At 42.3% G+C, this 24,156-nt stretch overlaps 1 protein-coding gene across 1 annotated transcript in view; it reads left to right on the forward strand.

The window, feature by feature from the left end:
* Positions 1 to 24,156, forward strand: part of LOC143974345 (hippocampus abundant transcript 1 protein-like) — a 72,670-nt gene that overhangs the window by 5,080 nt on the left and 43,434 nt on the right. The window contains exons 2-6 of the mRNA XM_077475617.1: positions 9,642 to 9,737; positions 9,822 to 9,884; positions 9,991 to 10,118; positions 10,489 to 10,603; positions 17,683 to 17,901. Coding sequence (XP_077331743.1) covers positions 9,642 to 9,737; positions 9,822 to 9,884; positions 9,991 to 10,118; positions 10,489 to 10,603; positions 17,683 to 17,901 — 621 coding nt within the window. The remainder of the gene's footprint in view (positions 1 to 9,641; positions 9,738 to 9,821; positions 9,885 to 9,990; positions 10,119 to 10,488; positions 10,604 to 17,682; positions 17,902 to 24,156) is intronic.

Here is a 24,156-nt window from a genome sequence, read left to right on the forward strand (position 1 = left end):
ATTTACCTGATCCCCCTTCATCTCTTGGGTGGGGAGACGCTGCCCCTCTCTCCACGGGGTCATGGCTCTTCATTGGATAGATTGATTGGCTCCCACTGCTGTCAATCAAATCCAATGACGCGTCCACCGTTGGGCGGGGCTGAGTCCGGCATTCGTCTCTATGGACGCAAATGCTGGACTTGGGAGCGTGCCCGCAAGGTAATCCCCAGGGAGAGAGCGCTTCTCCTAGGGGGTTATCTGATGCAGGGAGGAGCCACGAGAGCCACCGAGGGACCCCAGAAGACCAGGTTCGGTGCCACTCTGTGCAAAACAAGCTGTACAGTGGAGGTACATATGATATGTTTATCATAAAATAACCATAAATAATCATAAAATCATAAAACCATCAAATCATTCTCTGCAGCTTTTACCTTTTGTACCATCACCCCCTCCCTTTAGAATGTAAGCTCTACGAGCAGGGCCCTCCTGTACCTTTTTGTATTGTACTGTAATTGTGTTGTCCCCCCTATACATTGTAAAGCACTGCGTAAACTGTTGGCGCTATATAAATCGTGAATAATAATAATATGTTTGTTATTTTAAAAAATCCTTTACAATCACTTTAACTGTGTGACTAACAAGTGTAATGTGTGTAGTATGTGCTGTTTTTTTCACTGTTTGTAAACAGCTGATCAGTAGGACTCAGCCATAAATCGTTGGCCGGGAATTGCTGACAAAATCAACAAGGGTGCGCACCACGCCCCAAACCCGAATGCAAGCTGGCAAAGTTTACTTACATTGCTGAGCCTGCAGCTGCCACTCGGTCAAATTTAATGTGACTGAGCTGCAAGTAGTTAACGATTTTGAACATGAAAAATTTTGAAGAAGATGGGAAATGGAAGTGTATGTAAGCCCTGACAATAAACTTGCCCCCTTTTGGTCCATTTAATACACCATTGAAAGTGTTTGTTATGTTTAGTAAGTGCAAAAATACCTGTTGATCCTGCCAGAAATCTGTGCTCTATACGTGTACAGCACCACTTATCAGTTAGCCCTTGTACACACGGTTGGACATTCCGACAACAAAATCCGTCTGATTTTTTTTTTTTCTGACGGATTTTGTCCGAAACCGGTGTTGCATACACACGGTAGGACAAAGTTGTCCGAAAATCCGATCGTTCGGAAAGTGATGACGTTTGTCCGTTACGACGGGACTACGTTGCGGCTAGTAGCCAATAGATTTGGTCTCATAATTTGATCTGAGCATGCGTGGCACTTTGTCCGATATGACAAGGTCCGATCATGTTGTTGGAAAATTTTATATCCAGCTCTCAAACTTTGTTGGTCGGACATTCCGACAGAAAAAGTCAGATGGAGCCCACACACGGTCGGATTATCCAACAACACGGTCCGATTGGACATTTTCCGTTGGAATTTCCTACCGTGTGTACAAGGGCTTAGAATGTTCTCATCTATCTTTTGAGGAGTATAGAACACATCTCCCCCCTATGTTGATATGAGGAGAAGGGAAGGTGTTCTGTAGTCCTAGTCTAGGGTGACAACAGTGATCTTCCAATGAAATGGTACAGTGGGGGAGTGTTGTCATATCAGGATAGAAAATGTGTTACTGGCAGGATCACTACATGAAAATAAAGGGGGAAAAAGGTATAATAAGAAACCATATGCATCCATCACATAGACTATTAAGCCGAAATATACTGTATTATATTTTTCTTATTGCCTTTAGATACTTTAAGGGGCTGCACTGGAAACCAGTAAGTGCATCTCCACTAAACTTGAAATTAAACGCTGGGGCATAGCGATAAAGCAGTGAGTGTGACGTTTCACAAATAGTCACTGGTCATCAAACAGCAGAGCATCACTTCTGCGGCATGTGTACACTCCTGTCTGGCTGCTTTTGCAGCTTAAAGTGTTACTAAACCCACAACAGTAAAATCAATCTGTATATGCAGTAAAGCATGCTTGTTATACTCGCTGTGGAGCCTAAGGAGTTAATCCTCCGCATTGTGTAAAAAGTTGTTTGATCCTGTATGCACAGATCCTCCCCTTCTTGCATTGTCTCCAAAACATTCCAGATAAGACAGAATTACTAGAGTCAAGCTGCACATGCTTAGTTTCTGCACTGAACTGTACTGGACGTGGCAAAACCCATAAAAAATGCACTGGAACGCGTGTAAACGCATCAAAAATGCACGTGCAGAATTGCATCCGGACCATTCCTGTGGCGTGAATCTCGGCCTGGATTCATAGTGGTGTGGGGAATCTGCATGTGATTCGGACAGGATTTGCACTGCATTCCTGTTCAAATCACATGCTATATATATATATATATATATATATATATATATATATATATATATATATATATATATATATATATATATATATATATATACTTTTTTTTTTTTTTGCAGTGAGCAGCCACACCAAAATCGCATTGCATGGGTGTGCAAATAAGTGCGATCAAATTCAGGCAAATGCACTGCATTTTGCGAGCTGTTTCCAGGTGACATTAGTTTGACATTGACACCCACAGTAGATTGCATGAACGCTGTGCACTTTTCAATGCAGTGCAGGAAAGGCACAGGATTGGCTGTGTTTCCCGCATTGCATATATGTGAATCGAGGCTCAAGGGAACCTTTATCTCTCCAATCAATTTTTCTGTCTGATCACATATATGTACTGTTAAGCTGGCCATAGAGGGATGGAAATTCGTCTGGTTCAGCAGGGACTGGCTGTATTTCGATCCATCTATAGCTGTTCCCATTCGAGTGCAGTCGATCTTTGGCTAGCTTTAAGTGTTGGTTCCCATTGGTGAAGTATCTAGGTCTCAGGAGAAAGACTGGAGCAAAATTTTGTTCAGTGCTTATGCTTTGGTGAGAGTTTTTATTTTTATTTTTTATTTTATTTTTTTTGTGCCAGTGCGTCCAGGAGCAATAGCATTTTGGCAGAAAAACCACCTGACACCTGTAGACGTCTTTAGCGTTTCTGCGTTAATTCATTTTAATGGCCAGAATACATTATTATAGCCAATTAAATTAATTAAAACCCATGCACTTGATTTTTTTTTTCTGCCAGGAGGAAAGGCATCTAGGAAAGATGCCAAAAATGTCCAGCGTGCATGAGGTCTAAAACGAAAACCGCTAAATTTGAATACACATATAAAACACTCATGTGTGCAAAAACACTAAACAAAATTAAAAAGCCTAAAAATCGCTTGGCTCAGGTGTGATAGACGTTTTCGTAAACGCCCAGAGATTTGTTTTTATTTCTAAGGCTCGGCTCACACAGGACGCGGCACGACTTGCAGCACCGCGACCTGCCGCCCGAAGTCGCCGCAAAAGTAGTACAGGAACCTTTTTTCTAAGTCGGAGCAACTTGAGTCGCTCCTATTAGAATGGTTCCGTAGTACAGAACGGGGGCGACTTGTCAGGCGGCGAAGTCGCCTGGACAAGTCGCCCCTGCGTGAACCGAGACTAATTGTACAAAGTACAGACAAAGTAAATGTCTGCACGTATAAATAAAGGCAATTGCAGTGCCAAAAGTGACGTGAATTTTCACTATCCTATGATTGCAGCATCAAAAGTGAGACTTCATTTCCACGTTTATCTACTTATATAGACATCCAGCCACCGTGAATTCTGCCACCACTCGACAGATGTGTTGACCGCATAAATTCAGCGATTCAAATGTGGCCGAATTATGAGACCTCACAATGGTCAGTTGGTGCCTGAAATCCTCAGTGGCCATTGGCCAGTATACTCCAAAACATTCCTGTGTATGGATAACTCTTTCCTGGTGAGGTAATCATACAAAGAGAAAGGACACTAGTACAGCAAAGGTAATTTATTAAATTCAACATTCAAGCTAAAATAAATAAAAGCTGGCAACAAAACATACATGAAAACCTGTCACCCATTTGTGAGACCACCGTGTGACATCAGCACGCAAAGCTCACCTTACACGTTTTGTCCTCCAGTGGTTTTGTATTTGGGATGTGCAGTATATATGCATTTATTTATTTATTTTATAAAAAAAAGTGCTATTTCCTTTTTCATAGTCCCCTAACTACAAAATATTAAGGCAGGCTTTTTATGGTAATTTAGGGAAAATAGCTAAGTGTAAAATGTGTGTTTTTATTAGCGATGCTTCTCCTATTGAATGCAGTTGTTGAGTCTGCTAGTTTACTGTGGATCTTGTCCTTTTGCATCTCCATAGGGCTTGGTGACAGCTCAGCTGGGCAATTTAGAAACCAGTGCAGTCTGGCAGCCAGCTTGATTTTAAACTCTACAACATTATTGGGTAACAAGATATAAGCATTGAACTGATAAAGGGTTAATGCTTTTAGGTAAAAATCTGAAAGCCTGCCAATATGAAAGCTCCATAAAGCGCAAATATTAACTCAGGAGCAGGTTACTGCTGTTCATAGCCTCTATCCCCAGCTCTGGTCTTCCACTCTACTATGCTTTGTGTTGCTCAACACGTTTTATCCTTTTTGTAAAATTACTATAAGCCTAGAAAAAAAAAGGGGGTCTGGACCAGGCCTTAATGTATTTTTATTTATATATTTTAACATCCAGCATTCTGACCGCTGAATATTTGAATGACTAGAAAACCGCTCCTAAAATATAGGATCCTTTCATCAGTTTAGTCAACTGAATACTGATTCAGGTTATACCAGTTTGTATATCTGTCATCAGTTCAGTTTACATTCGTTTGCACTTCAGCTCTGTTCAGTCTACATCCGTTTTTGCATCCTTTTTTTTTTATTTGTCGAAGAAACAAATCGGGTTCAGGTGACTAAAGTATAAACAAGAAATATGTCTGTTACCTAAAAACTGACAGCATCCATTTGCATCTGTTCAGATCTGTCTAAATGGGAAAGGATGCAGCCTCGTTCAGTTTAAATAGGCGCATTTTTAACCTCCGCTTTGTGAGTATATCTGCTGGTGAATAAATTGAATTTGTTTAACAATATCACACTATGGGGTTCATTAACTAAAGGAAAATCCGCTTTGCGCTACAAATGCACTTGGAAGTGCAGTCGCTGTAGATCTGAGGGGGACATGCAAGGAAAAAAAAAATGCATTTTTGCTTGTACATGACTGAATAATAAAATCAGCAGAGCTTCCCCTCAGATCTACAGTAACTGCACTTCCAAGTGCATTTGTAGTGAAAAGTGGATTTGTAAATCAACCCCTATGTGATTTGTGTGTGTGTGTGTGTGTGTGTGTGTGTGTGTGTGTGTGTGTATATGTATATATATATATATATATATATATATATATATATATGTATATATATATATATATATATATATATATATATATATATATATATATATATAATATATCATCTTCATCATCTTTTAGGGGGACTGTGATAGTGTGGCGGGCAATCTGACATTGACATCCCCTGTGATACTAATACTGTCACTGTACTAATGACACTGGCTGGGAAAGGGTTAAGGGTTAACATCTCAGAGTAATCTTTGTTTGGCCCTTTTGCAGACATTGTTGACACAATACCATTTTACAGACTGTTTCTGCTAAGTTTCATATTTTCAGTGCAAAGCCACAGAGTGATCTCATCCGTGGTATGTGAAAGTTCTGTCGCTCCTCAATTGTGGAATGCTTGCTTTACAGGTCTAGAAGGATTTACCAAGATTTCTTCTGCCGACAGCACTGTGTTTTGAAACACGTGCAAGTCCATTCCATAGTGCTTCCATATCCCTGGTGCCCAACCTGTGTCCCTTCTTACCCAGATGTTTAAAGTTATTGTAAACACAAATGTTTTAAAAAATAAAAAACAGGTTTATACTTGCCTGCTCTATGCAATCTAGTTGCACAAAGAGGCCTTGATTGTCCTCTCATGGTGGCTCCGCCTCATCTTCTCAGTGTTCCAACATAGGGAGACACTTCCTATCGTGGCACACCTGCAGGCTTGATCCTGAGCCATGTTGCTTGTGTCCGTAGAATCAGACAGCACAGCTCAGCCATGCCTCACCCCCATGCCATCACTGCATTGGGAGCCAATGGCTTCTACTGTTTCAGCAAAACTTGTGAGACCGGGAAGTGAGAGGAAAAAGCTGCTGCAGATGGGCTCAGCGCTGGATTGAGTGAGGGTTAGGTTAAGTATGGGGGGGGGGAAAGGGGTGATTCTTTTAACTAAACAATTTTACCCTAATGCAAGGAATGTATTAACCATTTGACCTTCGGAAGGTTTCAAAAATTTCTTTCTACTTTGTTATATATCCAATAAAAAAAAAAAAATCATATTTCTTCATAAATTTAGGCAAAAATGTGTTCTGCTACATGTCTTTGTTAAAAAAAAAAAAAAAATTCCCAATAAGTGTATATTAATTTGGTTTGTGAGAAAATTTTATAGCGTCTAAATACTATGGTGTGTGTGTACAGTGATATACAGTGATTACTGATAATATGGTGCAGGGAAGGGGTTAACTGTGTGCCTTTTACTTACTAATCTGGCTGTTTTTTCAGAGAGAAGAAACAGCCAAATCACTATTCTCTCTACACAGAGTTCTGTGTGTTTTACACACACAACTCTGTGTGTGATTGGACACAGCTGATCAGCAGGTTTCAGCCAAAATCATTGGCTGAAATTGGCAAGGGTTGGCAGGGGGCACCCACATATGTTCCCCATACCCAGAAGCAAGCCCGCAACATACATTTACATTGCTGAGCCTGCACCTGCCACCCACTCGCAGTATATTTATTACAATGAGGAGTGAGAGTCCCCAGAGAGCCGAGGCCGTCGTGCACATTGCTGGGGCTAAGATAAGATAAGTATTGGCTTGGGGACTGCTACACAAAGGTAAAAAACCTTGATCCTTTAGATTAGAACTACTTTAATTTCTTTGACTAAAATCTTTTAGTCTATAAACGTAAATCTTTTTGGTTATATATCACAGCATATTTCACAAAGGTTGGGCTTGTCTTTTTTTCAATCTCGCCTACTATGTAACAATGGCTACATCTGTGTCTGTAGTGCATGTTAAAACCTTAATACCATAAATAATATGTTCTTCATTTTTACTTCAGAAAAATATATCATGAGATTGGAAATTCTACAGAAATAAATCGTTACAATTTAACCAAACCCATTGGAGTTTAGTCGACTAAAATGTACTGGAGATTTAGTCAACTAAAACCAATTTAGAAGACTAAAATACAACTAAAACTAAATTGAAATTTGACGTCAAAATGAACACTGCATTTGAGCCTCAGTAGGGCTACACAATTGTTACCTCCTAGTTTCCTGGGGCTCCTAATGATCGTATCGCTAAATCTCATGCCAAAGATTGTGGTTGTATTTATATCTTCTATCTTCCGTTTACATGACACAATGTCGTTTTGTGTAACTGTTGTGAAACTTAAAGCGGTAGTAAAGCCGCTGAGTGTTTTTTTTTTTTCATACCTGCAAGGGAAAAGGCATAATGAGCTAGTATGCAAAAATGTAAAAAATGTTAAACCTTTTTAATGTCACTTTAATACAATATTGAAGAAAAAAAATTGTGCACAGTTGCAATTCTGTATGTGTTAGCACTTAAAACATTATATAGGAGGCTAGAATAATTACATTTTTTATGAACAGATTGGCTAGCTATATATGTCGTCTTCTTTCATTTTAATACAACATGCTGACACCAGCTTGGAATTTATCAGGCTCCCAGATCACTATTGGAGCCCTTTTACACTGGGGCGTCGGCAGTAAAGAGCTGCTATTTTTAGTGGCACTTTATCGTTTATTTAGCGTTGCTTTACCCCGCTAGAGGCCGATATACACCGCTCCTAAAGCGCCTCAAAGATGCTGCTTGCCGGACTTTTTTTTTTTGTCATCCTGCCAGCGCACCGCTCCAGTGTGAAAGCACTCTGGCTTTCACATTGGAGTGACAGGCGAAGCTCTTTACAGGCGCTATAGTGCCTGTAAAGCACCTCAGTGTGAAAGGGGTCTTTCATACAGTTGTGCTCATAAGTTTACATACCCTGGCAGAATTTATGATTTCTTGGTCGTTTTTTCAGACAATATGAATAACACAAAAACATTTCTTTCACTCATGATTAGTGTTTGGCTGAAGCCATTTATTATCAATCAACTGTGTTTACTCTTTTTTTTTTTATTCATAATGGCAACAGAAACTACCCAAATTCCCCTGATCAAAAGTTTACATACCCCAGTTCATAATACCGTATATTGCCCCCTTTAACATCAATGACAACTGAAAGTCTTTTGTGGTATTTGTGAATGAGGCTCTTTATCTTCTCAGATGGTAAAGCTGCCCATTCCTCTTGGCAAAAAGCCTCCAGTTCCTGTAAATTCTTGGGCTGTCTTGCATGAACTGCACGTTTGAGATCTCCCCAGAGTGGCTCAATGATATTGAGGTCAGGAGACTGAAATGGCCACTCCACAACCTTCACTTTATTCTGCTGTAGCCAATTACAGATCGATTTGGCCTTGTGTTTTGGATCATTTTCATGTTGGAATATCCAAGTACGTCCCATGCGCAGCTTCCTGGCTGATAAATACTGTTAACCTTTAAAATCTATATTTCTGATTTATTAATCAGAAGATATGATATGGGTTAAAAGAGAATTCTATTGACTAGGAAAAGAAAGGTTTAACATAACACCATTTATTAAAAGTAGTTGAAAGTCTAGCTAACACACAAATCTCTATCTATGGTCTTACATCAAGGAAGAAAATACTAGGTTGAAATATAATATTTACATGCAGGAATACAAAGTATATTCTCTAAGACAGTATATTTAGTCACAAGCAACACCTTAACCATAATTACCCATCCTTACAGAGTTCCACTCTTGAGCACTGGTTTCCCAAAAAGAGACCCTTTTTCTCCCTCTGCCCGGAGTATCTTTCCTTCATACTGATGCCCCATTGGCTGCCTTAATTCGAGCATGATTGGAGGGCTTACTACAAAAGTCGGCCCCCTTTCATGCAAATCTTTGTGACTAGGAAGAAGATTTAATTGGATTTCCCCAGGAACTTAGCAATTGATTATGGTTGCCTCCCTTCATTGCATACCCCAGCATGGGGTCCTTTGAAGTGAGTAGGTGTAGAACAATGGGAGTGGCTCTCCATATGGTATATACAAGTCTCGGCCCCGCATTGTCTGCTCTTAACAAGCACCTGGGGGGAGACATTTTACCTGGCTTTTATAGATGCCAGCCAAATGAGATCTATTTCTAATTACAATATTTTACAGATATTAATGAAGATTTCACATAAACTCATAAGGCAACAATACAAATGTTCCTCCAGTATTTTTTGATAACATACTACAGTCATCTTGCCAATAATTTTGACCAAATTTCCTGTGCCTTTTTGTAGCTCACATATCCCCAAAACATCAGCGATCCACCTCTGTGTTTTACAGTAGGAATGGTGTACCTTTCATCATAGGCCTTGTTGACTCCTCTCCAAATGTAGTGTTTAGTGCCCCTTCACACGGTAAAACGCCGCGTGTGAATGGTATGTAAACTGATGAGCACAACTGTATGTCAAATATTATTTGCTTTACACAGCAAGAATTTGTTAGAGTCATTTGATCTTCATATAGGTAATGTACTCTCACTTCTCTTTTTTTTCTTCTCTTACACAGCGGCAGGGGGTTGGTGAACCAAGTGTCTACCATGCGGTGGTGGTTATATTCCTAGAATTCTTTGCCTGGGGTCTGCTGACAACTCCCATGTTAACGGTAAGTGAGATCACCACCCAGATCTGCTGTAAATGCTACTTACTTTTTCAGGAGAAGTTAAACATCTGGTGGTTTTTCTTACAGGTATTGCACCAGACCTTCCCACAACACACATTTTTAATGAATGGTTTAATCCATGGAGTTAAGGTAACGATATGGCAATGAATGCCTATCAACATAAAACAGCTACACATTTACAGCTTTAGTTCCTTGTGTGTATCTATGCCACCCTAATTCTGCCTCAATTCTTCAGGGACTTCTCTCCTTCCTTAGTGCCCCTCTCATTGGAGCATTGTCAGATGTGTGGGGCAGAAAGTCATTCCTTCTCCTCACTGTTTTCTTCACCTGTGCGCCTATACCTCTGCTCAAGATCAGCCCGTGGTATGTAATGACAGCAGTCATAGGTAGTTAGCAACAATATATACTATGTTATATCATTTATCAAACGTACAGCAACATAACCATTGTTTCAGACACAGTGATAAATGAGGCTACAATTCCTTCTTTTCATTTCTCTATGTAACATTTTGTAAAAAGTGATTTTTATTCCTTATGAAATTGTATTTCTCTATACAACCCATATAGGGAAAAATTTTGATTTTTGCCTATTAGATTCATGTCTTTATGTTTTTGTTTTCTCCGTGTCTTTCTTGATATCATTATTAATTATGAATGTGGGATTATAGTTTACCTTATTATCTTTTTAAATTCTGTTTGTACAACTCTCTGATGCTTGTGGGATTTCCTACAGGTGGTATTTTGCAGTGATTTCTATGTCGGGTGTCTTCGCTGTCACATTCTCTGTGATCTTTGCTTACGTGGCTGATATCACCCAGGAACATGAGCGGAGCACAGCATATGGCCTGGTGAGCGCTACGTGTTTTACCTGCAAAATGATTTTTAATTATGTTCTGTCACTCTTGCAATACGTATACTCCTGCTAGCTCACATATTCAGGCTCTTGAGTTCAGTGGTGTTGGGCAGTACAGCTTGGTCAAGGATAGTGTAGAAACAACACTATGATGAAGTCATCCTCGTATTTTCTCCTCCTGTAAGCATGTTCACAGTGTTTGACTGGCGGCGCTGTATAAGATAATAGAGCCCAGATTGGCTCATACTACTGACTCACTCTATATTATACAAATGTCTATTAAGTGGGTTATAGGAGGCTAAAATAAAGAAAAAATTAAAGGAGCTGTAAAGGCAGAAGTTTTTTTTTTAACTTAATGCATTCTATACATTCAGATAAAAAGCCTTCTGTGTGTGTAGCAGCCTTCCCAGCGGCCCCTCTCTGTTCAGCAATGTCCATGAGTCCCTCGGCCATCCCTGACTCTCCCTCCTGATTGCCTGAGACACAACAGCAGTGCCATTAACTACCGCGGCTGTCAATCAAAGTCAGTTTAGCTAATCGGGGGGGGGGGGGGGGGGGGCAGAATGGCAGCTCCATGTAAGAATGGACACACAGAGCTGTGGCTCAGCTTCTTGCTGTGGGGGGACTTGCCAGGAGGGAGGGGCCAGGAGAGTTGAAGAGGGACCCAAGAAGAGGAGAATCCAGGCTGTCCTGTGCAAAACCACTGCACATAGGAGGCAAGTATAACATGTTTTTTATTTTAAAAAAACAAAAACCAAAAAAACTAGACTTTACTATCACTTTAATGATACCAAGATTTTTTTTTTTGTAACTAATGTGTCTGAATTAAGTGTCTTTTTTTTATGCAGACTGCTCAGAATGACAGAATGAAATATTATAATTGTTTTTTTTCTTGCAAAAATTTATTTTGGAGAGCTCAGGGCCAAAAATGAATAACATAATGGAGCCACGCTTTGATAGATTTGAATGGCTTTGCTAGTATTCTGGTACCCAATGCTAATAATTGTTTAGTCTCTTGCGAACCAGCCACTAGATATTTATGGCTGGTTGCTGATCTGTTCTGGGATGATGTACTGGTACATCTTGCATGAACCGAACTCCTTTGGGCCCCTGCATGCACACATTCCTGTTATCTGCTGTGAATGGGCACAGCAAATCACAGGCAAAAAAGGTACAGAGCCATTGGGAGTAGCTCTGTACCATCTGATCACTGTGACTAAGTGTCACAGAGTATCAATACAGGCTGCAGCTACCAGCTGTGTGTGTCACTTAGTGATTGGTCATTAGGAAGTACTGTTTGGTTTCCAGGTGGGAGGAAAGAAAAATCTCTGAACGCTAGCCAGCACCAATGCAATTAAGTCCAGAGCCAATAGTAGAAACACAACCCTCCCCCTCCCACCCCCTGATCTAATTCCTGTATGTGTCAGTCCCATTCTGTCTCCTGATATGACCTGTATAGCAACACCTCGCCTACCTTAACATGCACATCTGTACATTAACCCCATTAATCTCCCCCCCCCCCCCCCCCACACACAGTATGTAAACTGGACATTAACCCCATTTATAACCATCTATACACTGTATGTGACCTGTACATTAACCTCTTCTCCTGATCCCTCTCTGTCCTGTACATTTTCATTTATCTAGTGCACCATCATCATGCACCATGTTTTAACCCCCTCAATGCCAAAGATTTCCTTTTACTGTCATGACATTTTTCATTTGCTATGCTTTAAAACAGAGAGTAGGAGAAACTTTAGTGTTTTTTTTTTTTTTTTTCTTTTTATATGATAAAAGTAGTAGTTGTTAACTGTTCCGTTTTGCCATATTTGGCCCCCCATTCTTGCTATGCATGCACGCCCCCAGGGGCGTGCAGAGTGGTGATTGATAGTGAGATTTACACTGCTAATTAGGGCACTGATTATTAGTGCAACCTTATCAATGCAGCCTCATCGGTGCACATCAATGAAAAAGAAAAATTACTGCTAAATTTTATAACAATTTTTTTGTTTTGTTTTTTCGTTTGTTTAGCAAAAAATAAAAACCCTGTGGTGATTAAATACCACCAAAAAAAAAAAATTTCATATGGGTACAGTGTTACTTGACTGTGTCATTGTCATTCAAAGTGTGACAGTGCTAAAAGCTGAAAATTGGCCTGGGCAGGAAGGGGGTGAAAGTACCTGGTATTGAGATGGTTAAACACCACCAAAAAAAACTACTATATGTCTCAACAAAATGATATACAATTCTAGAAGAACTCTGATTATGATGAACTGTTATTAGATCATTGTGCGGTCCTGTATTTTCTTGCAGTCTTTCGCTGTGCACTTTTTTTTTCCTATTTACTGTATGGGGTTGATTAACTACAACTGGAGAGTGCAAAATCTGGTGCAGCTCTGCATGGTAGCCAATCAGACAATTAAGCTTTTGATGAAAAAATCTGGAAGCTGGTTTCTTTCAAAAACTGCACCACAATTCATAGAAAAGATGCCGTATGCTAGGAATTGGTTCTAAATGAAAAACAAAACGAGGAAGAAAACTAGCTTGTTAGATTCTGCCTTTACTTGGATATAGCAAGTAAAGTTATCATTCTGCTAATATGTGTGTAGCAGCAAGAATAAATTGGCAAAAAAACATACCTCCTAACTTTATGAATTTCTACCTTCCCTATTACCTTGCACATGCTCTAACTGGTGATCTACAGCAATATTAAACATGTTAGTAAACCGGCCTTTCCACTTGTATTCTGTACTTTATCATACTGTGCTTTTTTTTTTTTTTTTTTCTACCTGGCAGCATTTGTGTTACAATAACAATAAATAAACTTGTGTGCCTAATTTTCTTACTGTCTACAGTTCTTATCAAAGCTAGGAAATGGGCACTGGGCAGATCACATACCAATGAATATTTAATGCAAAAACATTGCTACTATTGACTCTTGGTTTCTCCAAGGAGCCAAACATTGCAATTCTAACTACACTGCACCTGCCTTCAAGCCCTCAAGCCAGAGATCTTGTTCCTGAAAGCTGTGGTGCCTGTACACTGAAAGAACGTCCAAACTCTATTCGGATGGTGTCCTTGATGTGAATTAAACCCCGGACCCCAGTGCTTAATTTTTAAGGCTGATTAAAAGATAAAATGGGGATTTATTTTTTTATTAATCTTTGTCTGAGCTTTGCTCATGTCCTGGGCATAGAGGAGGGAAAGATACAACTAAGATCATTGACAGAATGCCAAACATCACTTAAATCTAAACGGAACTGATGGCAAAAAAAGCAACTGGTAAAACTGTGTTCGTTTTAACCACTTAAGCCCCAGACTATTTGGCTGGCCAAAGACCAGACCACTTTTTGCGATTTGGCACTGCGTCGCTTTAACTGACAATTGCGCGGTCGTGCGACATGGCTCCCAAACAAAATTGATATCCTTTTTTCCCCACAAATAGTTTTCTTTTGGTGGTATTTGATCACCTCTGCAGTTTTTTTTTAATTTTTTGCTCTATAAACAAAAAAAGTGCTAATTTTGAAAAAAACGCAATATTTTTAACTTTTTGCTATAATAAATATCCCCAAAAATATATAAAAAAAACATATTTTTTCCCTCAGTTTAGGCCGATACGTATTCTTCTACATATTTTTGTTAAAAAAAAAAAAAAAAAATAGCAATAAGCATTTGATTGGTTTGTGCAAAAGTTATAGCATCTACAAAATAGGGGATCGATTTATGTCATTTTTTTTATTAATCTATTTTTTTTTTTTTTTATGGCGGACACGTCGGACAATTTTGACACATTTTTGGGACCATTGGCATTAATACAGCGATCAGTGCGATTAAAATTGCATTGATTACTGTAAAAATGTCACTGGCAGTGAAGGGGTTAAAACTAGGGGGCAGGGGAGGGGTTATTGTGTATCCTATTTTGTGTTCTAACTGAAGGGGGGATGGGACTGTGCATACTCTCAGTTCCCAGCTCAGAGAACCGGAAACTGTGTGTTTACACACACAGCTGCCGGTTCTCTGTGTGCCCCGAATGATCGTGGGAGCCCGGTGGCGATCGGGACCGCCAGGCACTTGCATCGGCACGGGGCCATTTATGTTAACATAACAGTGATTCGTGCAGCCGAGCCATGCTGCAGCAGTACAACTGCGGCGCCTGGTCGGCATGCGGTTAAAGTAGCATTAAAGTGGTTGTAAACCCTTACAAACCACTTTGACCTACAGGTAAACCTAGATTAAGGCTTACCTGTAGGTCCAAGAAATATCTAAATATCTATATTTACTAAAATACAGCGACAGCTCTCTACGGCGCATGCACCGTAGACAGCGGCGCGCAGGAGCACTATCGCCGTTAGCAGCATGCCGCTGCTTACGGCTAAATGCCGTTAGTGACGGCTCCCGTGTACATGCGCTGTGAGTGGCCGGAGCAGCGTTACCCGGAAGAGGATGGATGCTCCGGACTACAGGGGACAACGGTGACATCGATGGCTCCTGTGTCAGGTAAGTGACACATAATGGGCTACTATGCATAGTAGCCCATTATGCTTTACCTTTGCAGGGAGACAAAGAGGAAGTAAACCCATTAGGGTTTACTTCCTCTTTAAAAACAAAAATGTTAACGTAAAACTAACGGCAAAACCTTTTTTTTTTTTAAACTTCTTCATTTTTTTGATAGCTTAAAGCTGGGTTATTACCCTTAGGTTTTTCTTTTTGTTTTGGCATCTTTTTCCCATTGGGAAACTTTCCTTCCACTTCCTGTCACATAGCCGAAACTGGGGAAATCCCTCAAGAGTGAGGTAACCCCTTGTTGTCACCAGAACAAGTGTCCCTATTGAAAGATTTCCTATCTTTTCCTGTTCTGGGGACAACCCAAAATGTAGGATTTTCTTATACTTTAATTTTCAGTGAAAAAGGTACACAAGACAATTAGGGTGAATCTCCCCAACGAGGGCATAAACAGCAACAAAAACCTCACAGGTGTTCTTATCCCTTCCCACTCTATCAATCTAAAACTATATTTTTGCCTTTGGTTATGTTGTAATATATTGCAGTTTACATATTCTTAAAGGATTACCTTAAAAAAAAAATAAACAAATGTACTTTTTCTGCAGGTAAAAAAAATGTGCATTTATTTATTTTACTATGAGCCTACAAAGTATTGGAGGGGAGGGGGGGGGGGCGGGGGGCATTGTTACAGTTACATGTTATACCCTGAATGTTACAAAAGCATAACTTTAGGAATAGATACTCCCCTGTTCAACAATCCCTCCGGCGCCGACATGTTCTCCTTTGTGCCAGTTTTCAGGCCTCTTCTTTAGCCAGTAGGGGGTGACAACACTCCTATACATGGGCAGGGGATAATCATCCTGGCACACAAGATCAGGCACTCTGTAAGCTGAGCTGCGCATGCAGTGCGGCTTACATTGTGGGGATCACTGTGGTCAGGAAGGTTGGTATAGTTTATTGCAGGAGAGACATTGCATGTCTTTTTTGCAATTTAAAAGCCTTCATGCTCACAGTGAGGTACAGCAGGACTTTAGTTCCGCTTTAAATATGATAGAGATGAATGCATTCGTGCTTTTTTTTTTTTTTTTTTTTTTCCTTTGTTATTTTGTTTTTTACTTTTCCTTTATCCAGCCACTAACATATTTCCTGTCTCCATTCCATATAGAGGACTAACGGAAATGCCATTGGACAGCAACATTGCCAATTTGAGGAGAGGATAGTGTTAGACTAAGAGATTTAGATGGACTTTAACATTTTAAAGCTGAACTCGGCTAATATTTTTTAAGCAGTTTACATAAATGAATACAAGCTGAGCATTGTAAGCAACTCTGTTCATGTTAAATGGTTTTTCTCAACCCTCTAACCGATTCTTCGTCTGGACAGCTTAGTCTGTTAAAGGAAATTGAAAAATAATAGTCTTATTGGCTGCCTCGCCAGGTGAAAATAAAATGATACAGCTAATACATCTAATAATTGGAAAGCTGCGTTTAAAATACATTTTTGTTTTTTGGTTTAATGACACTTACAAATCCCCCACTAGAAATCCCTAGTGGATGCTTTTCCCTGCTTGAGAAAATGACGAGCATGTTTCATTTTAATGAATTGAAATATGCACTGTGGGTTTGAGTTTGTGCAGATTGGTTTTGTATAACGTGTTCTGTGCTTGGATTGTTCTGAAGGAGTAGTCATTGAAACCTGCTGCACTTCATGCTTCATTGAGACCTGGAGCACTTTTTTTTACAGTAATTATAAAGTGGGCCTTGCAGCAGGTAATCCTATTGGAACTTGTAAAACTAGAATGGATGCCCTGGGGATGCTGTGCTATAGGACACAATCTGCTATGTAATGTTTTTGTTTATTTAATAGTTTAAAATAAATTGCTCTTATCTTTCTTTCCTTCCCTTCTGTGTGCCAAACTAGCTTTCCAGATGCATACTTACCTCAGCATAGCAGCCAAAGGCCTTTGGTATTTAGTTACATCCTGTTAGTAAAGTGCGCATATTAGCTTCTCCTCGAGTTCTTCTTTAGTCAGTCTCCTTAGTGTACCCTCCCTTGTATAATTAATTATTTTTACTTGACTTGTTTTAACAACTGAAAATGGGTATTGTTAGGCTAATTAAGATTTATTTTTGCAAGTAATTGTTGACAAAGGTAGTGTTTTTTTCCTCAAGCGCGTGGTAATCTGTACTGTAACAGCCAAGATTTGGCTAGAACTAATCCTCCACTGCAAACCTACCGTTGATTTGCCCCAAATGTTTACACTTGATTTAATTAATACTGTTTGTCTACAAAAAGCCTCTGAAATCAGAAGAAATGCACACTGTATGTTTTTTATGTGGTAAGGCTAAAGGTTGTAGATATGTGCATACGTACTTTATTCTGTGATGCCAAGACATATTGATGTTGTTGTTCCTACATTTTATAACAAATTCCAATAAAAACAAAAAAAAAAGGAACACCGAGCTTGATGTCTATGAGGTATATGTTATTCTTTCCCTAAATGTGCGCATCTTTTTAACCTTTGTGTTCTATGTCTATATAATATCCACCAATGTTTCCCATTGTTTTCAGGTGTCTGCTACTTTTGCTGCCAGCCTCGTAACTAGTCCAGCAATTGGTGCCTACTTGGCTCGAGCATACAGCGACACTCTAGTGGTAGTATTGGCTTCTGGGGTGGCACTTCTGGATATAGGATTCATCCTAATTGCTGTTCCTGAGTCGCTTCCAGAAGAAATGCGCCCAGTTTCCTGGGGAGCACCTATATCTTGGGAGCAAGCAGACCCCTTTGCGGTAAGAAATATGTTGGTTTGTAGGGGCATTGCTATGATTCTGCAAAAGGAACAGAAGGGTGTTTAAGAGTGAAAAGTTGTACCACTTGTACCATACGCAAAAGATAGAATTTTCTGATTACCAAAATATGAACCTTGACTAATTTCTTAACAAAATAGTAAAAATAAGTGCATTGAAATTTGCTGCTGACATTTCTCGGGGGGAAAAAAATGTCTGAAGAAATTACCTGCTTTTAAGCCTGTTGCCAGTGCCTCATTCTACATAAAATGAATAATGTAAAGAAGTCTGCTAATTTGTTTTTCAAATGGTCTTCACAGAGCTCAAACAGGTCTTGTTTTGTAGTTGTCTTTACAGTGAAAAGTGTAAAGTCGTCTCCTTTTTTATTTATTTTTTTTGAAAAACATTACTTTCTCTTATATTCACTGACTGACACAGCTTGTCTCTTAGCCATTGGGTTGTTATGCCACCTTTAGGAGAAGACTAGGCAGAACATGTTATGAAAAACACCGAACTTTTAGTTCTGCCCAAAGGGCGGTCCCTTAGGTAACAACCCCCCAGCCTGCCATGCAGCCTCAGTTTTATTTTGCCTAGTGAAGGAGAAGGACCTAGGAACCCTGATGGGCCCATCGGTCCATGTTTTTTTTTTCTGCAGAAGCTTTGCTTTTTCCGCAAGATTAAAGATCCTGTGATCTGCTATCAACAGCCGGATGAGTGACAGCCTGGATACCCTTTTCCTTGTAGTCTCCCCAGCCTGGCCAGTGGCGTGTGCAGGTCAGAGCTATGCGCTGGGCCGGCCACCACGTACCTCAGCTCCAGAGGTGGTCGGTGAGCTTTTATGCTCCGGGGCACACATATGACCAGGCTACTGATGTCTGCGTCAGTGTGCTGTGGCCAGCAGCCACCTCGTACTGATAGGAGAGTGGGTCTGTGATGGAATGTCTCTCAGGGGGCTGAGCAGCTGGGCATTTCCTGGGAGGTCGATTCGGGGGTCCCTCACCTCCCTCTCTCCCCCCTTCCCTGTGGGGGATGCTGCATGTGGCTACTGAGCGGTGTGTGTGTGTCATGTACAGGGGCTTTCCAGGGGGCTCTCACCTGGGGGGGGCTGCACTGGCTGGCTGTGCCCTGATGTTTGCTTTTTCTCTCCCAGAGGGTGTCTGTTGAGGCTGTGTCTGTGATCCCTGCAGCGCTGATCACCGCCATTTTCTGTCACTGTCCCTCATGGCTTTCAGTGTTTAGCGGCCATCTAATCCCCATACACACTATCAGTTTTTCTGCTGAGTTTTTCGTTCAGGTTTACCAAAACCATGTAGTGCAAGGGCCTGCCTGATTACATACAAATTGAAACGCTTAAGGTTTGACCTTATATTATATGGTTTTGGTAAATCTGAAGGAAAAACCCAATAGAAAAACTGATAGTGTGTATGGGGCATTAGGTGTGGGCAAGGAACAGCATGCTCTCCTGTAATCTGGCGGCCATTTTCCCTGTGGTTTTGTCCTTTATACTGGATACCTGGCGGCCATTTTCTTGAAGCCTGAGCACGTTTTTTGTTCAGTCTCTAGGAGCAGCATGCTGTCCCGTAGTCTGGTGGCCATTTTCTCAGTGCTTTATGTCCTTATGCTGGACGCTTGGTGGCCATTTTCTTTGAGCCTGGGCACATTGTAGATTGGTTTCAGTGCCATAAGCAGCAGCTTTGGATGACACAGTGAATTTCTTTGCACCTGGGAGCTGACAGAGAACACAGACGCTACTTGGTGGACAGCGCAGAGCCAGTCAGGGTGGTGAGTCCTGCGGGAAAGAGCCCCTCAGCCAGTAGCAGTTAGGAGGGTGGGACCATCACTGTCCTAAGTCCCCACCAGGTGGCAGACAGGATAGGGTCAGCATGGCTTCAGAAACTGGTGTTTCTTCCCCCGAAATCCAGGCAATTGCAACTAGTTCGCCTGCAGAATGTGCAGTGCCCCTGGACGCTTTGTCAGCGGTCCTCAATTCATTCGTTGCCAAGATGGAGGTGGTGCGTGGCCACAAAGGTGCTAAAAAGCGGCCCCTGCCCCCCCCCCCCGTCCTCTGGGGAGAGCTCTGATGCAGACTCGGGCCCTGCTGAGGCTGGTGACCCCTGCTCTGTCGTCTCAGATGACGCTGACCGGGACCGTTTGGACAGTGAGCAGTGAGGATGAGTCCCCATCCGTGCGTGATAAAGCGCTTATTGGAGCACTTATTACAGCTGATTCAGAAGCCAGCAGATCCCTCTGCTGATGTAGCGGTCCCTTTTGGGTCCCATAAGCCAGCTCGTTCACCTAAGGTATCTGACTTTTATTTTGACAAGTTAATTTACAAGGAATGGGGTCCACTGCAATGGACCTTTTCAGTCCCCAAATACATGGCGGTGCGTTACCCCTTTGAGGAGAGCCTTCTCAAGAAGTGGTCGGCTCCTCCGGTCGTGAACACCCCCCCCCCCCCCCCAGTATCCAGGTTAAACAAAGTAACCACGATCACGGTAGAGGGGACTGCTGCATTTAAGGATCCCATGGACAGGAAGGCAGAGGCAGTGGCCCGTTCCTTGTTTACGGTTGTGGGGTCAACCATGCGACCAGTACTGGCATCGGCACTTGTGTCGCAGACACTAACTAAGTGGGCAAAACTATTGCACTGTGAATTGGGAAAACGGGCTTCTCCTGTCTGCTTGGAACTAGCACACCAACTAGTGCAAGGCCTTAAGTACATTTGTGACGTGGCCCTGGATACTCTTCCCCTGTTATCCAGAGCTTCAGTGTCAGCAATGGTGCTGAGGCACCTGATTTGGTTAAAATGCTGGTCTGCTGAACAGGCATCCAAGAAAGCCCTGACGGATCTGCCCTTCCTTGGCGACCGGCTCTTTGGAGTCTCTTTGGATGACATTATTAAAATAGCCACAGGTGGTAAGAGTACTCTACTCCCATAGGCCAGGAAGGCTAAGGAGCCACTCTGTAGGCAAGGGCCCTCATTTTCCTCTCACAAATTGCATTTTCGTCTGCCTGGAGCTTTGACCAAACGTCCCCAGCCCAACAGGACAACCACTGAAGGACCAAAGCATCCCTGGAGCCGCAAGCCTGCAAGCAAAAGTGCTACCGCATGAAGATTTGCCCCCACCTGTCGCCTTTGGGAGTTTGCAGCCCGGTGGACCTCTCGGCTGTCCGACCAATGGGTCTGCGATCTGATTTCCTCCGGCTACAAGATAGAGTTCCTCTCTTGGCCGCAAAACAGATTCTTCTCCTCCAGCGTACCTGTACTCCTGGCTCGCCGGGAGGCCATCTTGGGGGCGGTAAGGGACCTGCTGAATCGTAGGACAATAGTACCTGTTCCAGAATCGAAACATTTCCAGGGGTTCTACTCAAACCTGTTTGGACCCCTTCCTCCTTGGGAACTACAATCTTGGATCTAAAAGCCCTCAATTACTTTGTAAAAGTGCAGAGGTTCAGAATGGAATCAGTTCACTCAGTAGTCGCTGCACTCCATCAAGGGGACTCCCTGGCGTCCTTAGACATCCAGGATGCGTACCTGCACATACCCATATGCCTCAGGCATCAAAAGTTTCTGCAATTTGCAGTCGGGGAAGCCCACTCCAGTTTGTGACTCTCCCTTTTTGGTTTGGCATCAGCCCCCCCGAGTCTTTACCAAGGCATTGGCTCCTGTTTTGGCGTTGCTACGCAAACACAGGATCGCGATAATGGGTTACCTAGACGATCTCCTCCTGAGAGCATCTTCCGCCTCAGAGTTAGAGGAGGATGTGTCGATCACCATCCATGCAGACCCTGCAGGAATTTGGGTGGCTGTTGTACCTGAAAAAGTCGGTGATTGTACCGACTCTGTGTTTGGAGTACCTAGGCTTGCTGCTGGACTCCATGGAAGCGAGAGTATTTCTCCCTTCAGACAAGCCGCGGTAAAACTGCTGCTGGACCGCAAGTGGTCATCGCTACGCTTCTGCATGCGAGTCCTGGGACTTATGGTGGCCTCCTTCGAGGCAGTACCATATGCCCAGTTCCACACCAGAGTTCTGCAGAAGGAGATTTTGACAAAGTGGGACAAATCTCTGTTGTCCCTGGATCGACAGATCCAGGTGAGCCAGTTAGTCAGGGATTCCCTGATCTGGTGGCTGAGGTCCCCGGTACTTCATTCCAGGAAGTCGTTCCTACCTCTGAAATGGACAGTGATCACGACAGACGCCAGCCTATCCGGCTGGGGTGGAGTGATGGGAGTTCAGTCGTCTCGGGGCCTCTGGTTGATGAAGGAATCCAAGTTGCCAATCAATCTGCTCGAACTGAGAGCGATCAGGCTCTGCCTCTCCCACATGGTCGATGAGCCTGCCAGGGCGTCCGATCAGGATCCAGTCAGACAACGCCACGGCTGTGGCGTACGTCAATCACCAAAGAGAAACCAGAAGCTCGGCTGCCGCACGAGAGGTTGCTTGCATACTTGGGCAGAGTGACATGTACCGCCCCTGTCGGGCATTTACATCCTGGGAGTGGAGAACTGTCAGGCGGACTATCTAAGTTGCCAGATGCTGGACCCAGAAGAATGGGCATTGCATCCGGAGGTGTTCAGGCTGCTGTGCCTGCGGTGGGGCACACCAGACGAGGATCTTCTGGCCTCCCGTCTAAATCGGAAGGTGCCAAGATTCGTGTCCAGGACAAGAGATCCGTGGGCAGACGCGCTCGTGGCTCCGTGGGATCAGTACCAGCTGATCTATGCCTTTCCTCCACTGAAACTATTATCAGGTCAGCTTCGTCTGCCCCAGTGTCCCTGGTACGCAGACCTAGTGCGCCTGGTGGTAGACGTTCCCTGGCGACTGCCGTTGCGAGAAGACCTTCTGTCTCAAGGTCCGATTCTCCATCCTGCTTTAACATAGCTGGTTTTAACGGCATGGCTATTGAGAGCCAGGTGTTGAGGAACTCGGTGATCCCAACCATGCTGAGAGCAAGGACATCTTCTTCCCAGAAGATACAGTCAGGTCCATAAATATTGGGACATAGACACAATTCTAATATTTTTGGCTCTATACACCACCACAATGGATTTGAAATGAAACTAACAAGATGCGCCTTAACTGCAGACTTTCAGCTTTAATTTGAGGGTATTTACATCCAAATAAGGTGAACGGTGTAGGAATTACAACAGTGTGTATATGTGCCTCACACTTTTTAAGGGACCAAAAGTAATGGGACAGATTAACAATCATCCATCAAACTTTCACTTTTTAATACTTTGTTGCAAATCCTTTGCAGTCAATTACAGCCTGAAGTCTGGAACGCATAGACATCCCCAGGCACTGGATTTCATCCCTGATGATGCTCTGCAAGGCCTCTACTGCAACTGTCTTCAGTTTCTGCTAGATCTTGGGGCATTCTGCCTTCAGTTTTGTCTTCAGCAAGTGAAATGCATGCTCAATCAGATTCAGGTCAGGTGATTGACTTGGCCATTGCATAACATTCCACTTCTTTCCCTTAAAAAACTCTTTGGTTGCTTTCGCAGTATGCTTCGGGTCATTGTCCATCTGCACTGTGAAGCGCAGTCCAATGAGTTCTCAAGCATTTTGCTGAATATGAGCAGATAATATTGCCCGAAACACTTCAGAATTCATCCTGCTGCTCTTGTCAGCAGTCACATCATCAATAAATACAAGAGAACCAGTTCCATTGGCAGCCATACATGCCCACGCCATGACATTACCACCACCATGCTTCACTGATGAGGTGGTATGCTTTGGATCATGAGCAGTTCCTTTCCTTCTCCATACTCTTCTCTTCCCATCACCCTGGTACAAGTTGATCTTGGTCTCATCTGTCCATAGGATGTTGTTCCAGAACTGTGAAGGCTTTTTTAGATGTTGTTTGGCAAACTCTAATCTGGCCTTCCTGTTTTTGAGGCTCACCAATGGTTTACATCTTGTGGTGAACCCTCTGTATTCACTCTGGTGAAGTCTTCCCTTGATTGTTGACTTTGACACACATACACCTACCTCCTGGAGAGTGTTCTTGATCTGGCCAACTGTTGTGAAGGGTGTTTTATTCACCAGGGAAAGAATTCTTCGGTCATCCACCACAGTTGTTTTCCATGGTCTTCTGGGTCTTTTGGTGTTGCTGAACTCACCGGTGTGTTCTTTCTTTTTAAGGATGTTCCAAACAGTTGATTTGGCCACACCTAATGTTTTTGCTATCTCTCTGATGGGTTTGTTTTGTTTTTTCAGCCTAATGATGGCTTGCTTCACTGATAGTGACAGCTCT

The sequence above is a fragment of the Lithobates pipiens genome, unplaced genomic scaffold (genome assembly GCF_037356315.1).
Source record: "Lithobates pipiens isolate NorthernLeopardFrog02 unplaced genomic scaffold, aLitPip1_a1.2 Scaffold_13, whole genome shotgun sequence".
Taxonomy (NCBI): Eukaryota; Metazoa; Chordata; class Amphibia; order Anura; family Ranidae; genus Lithobates; species Lithobates pipiens.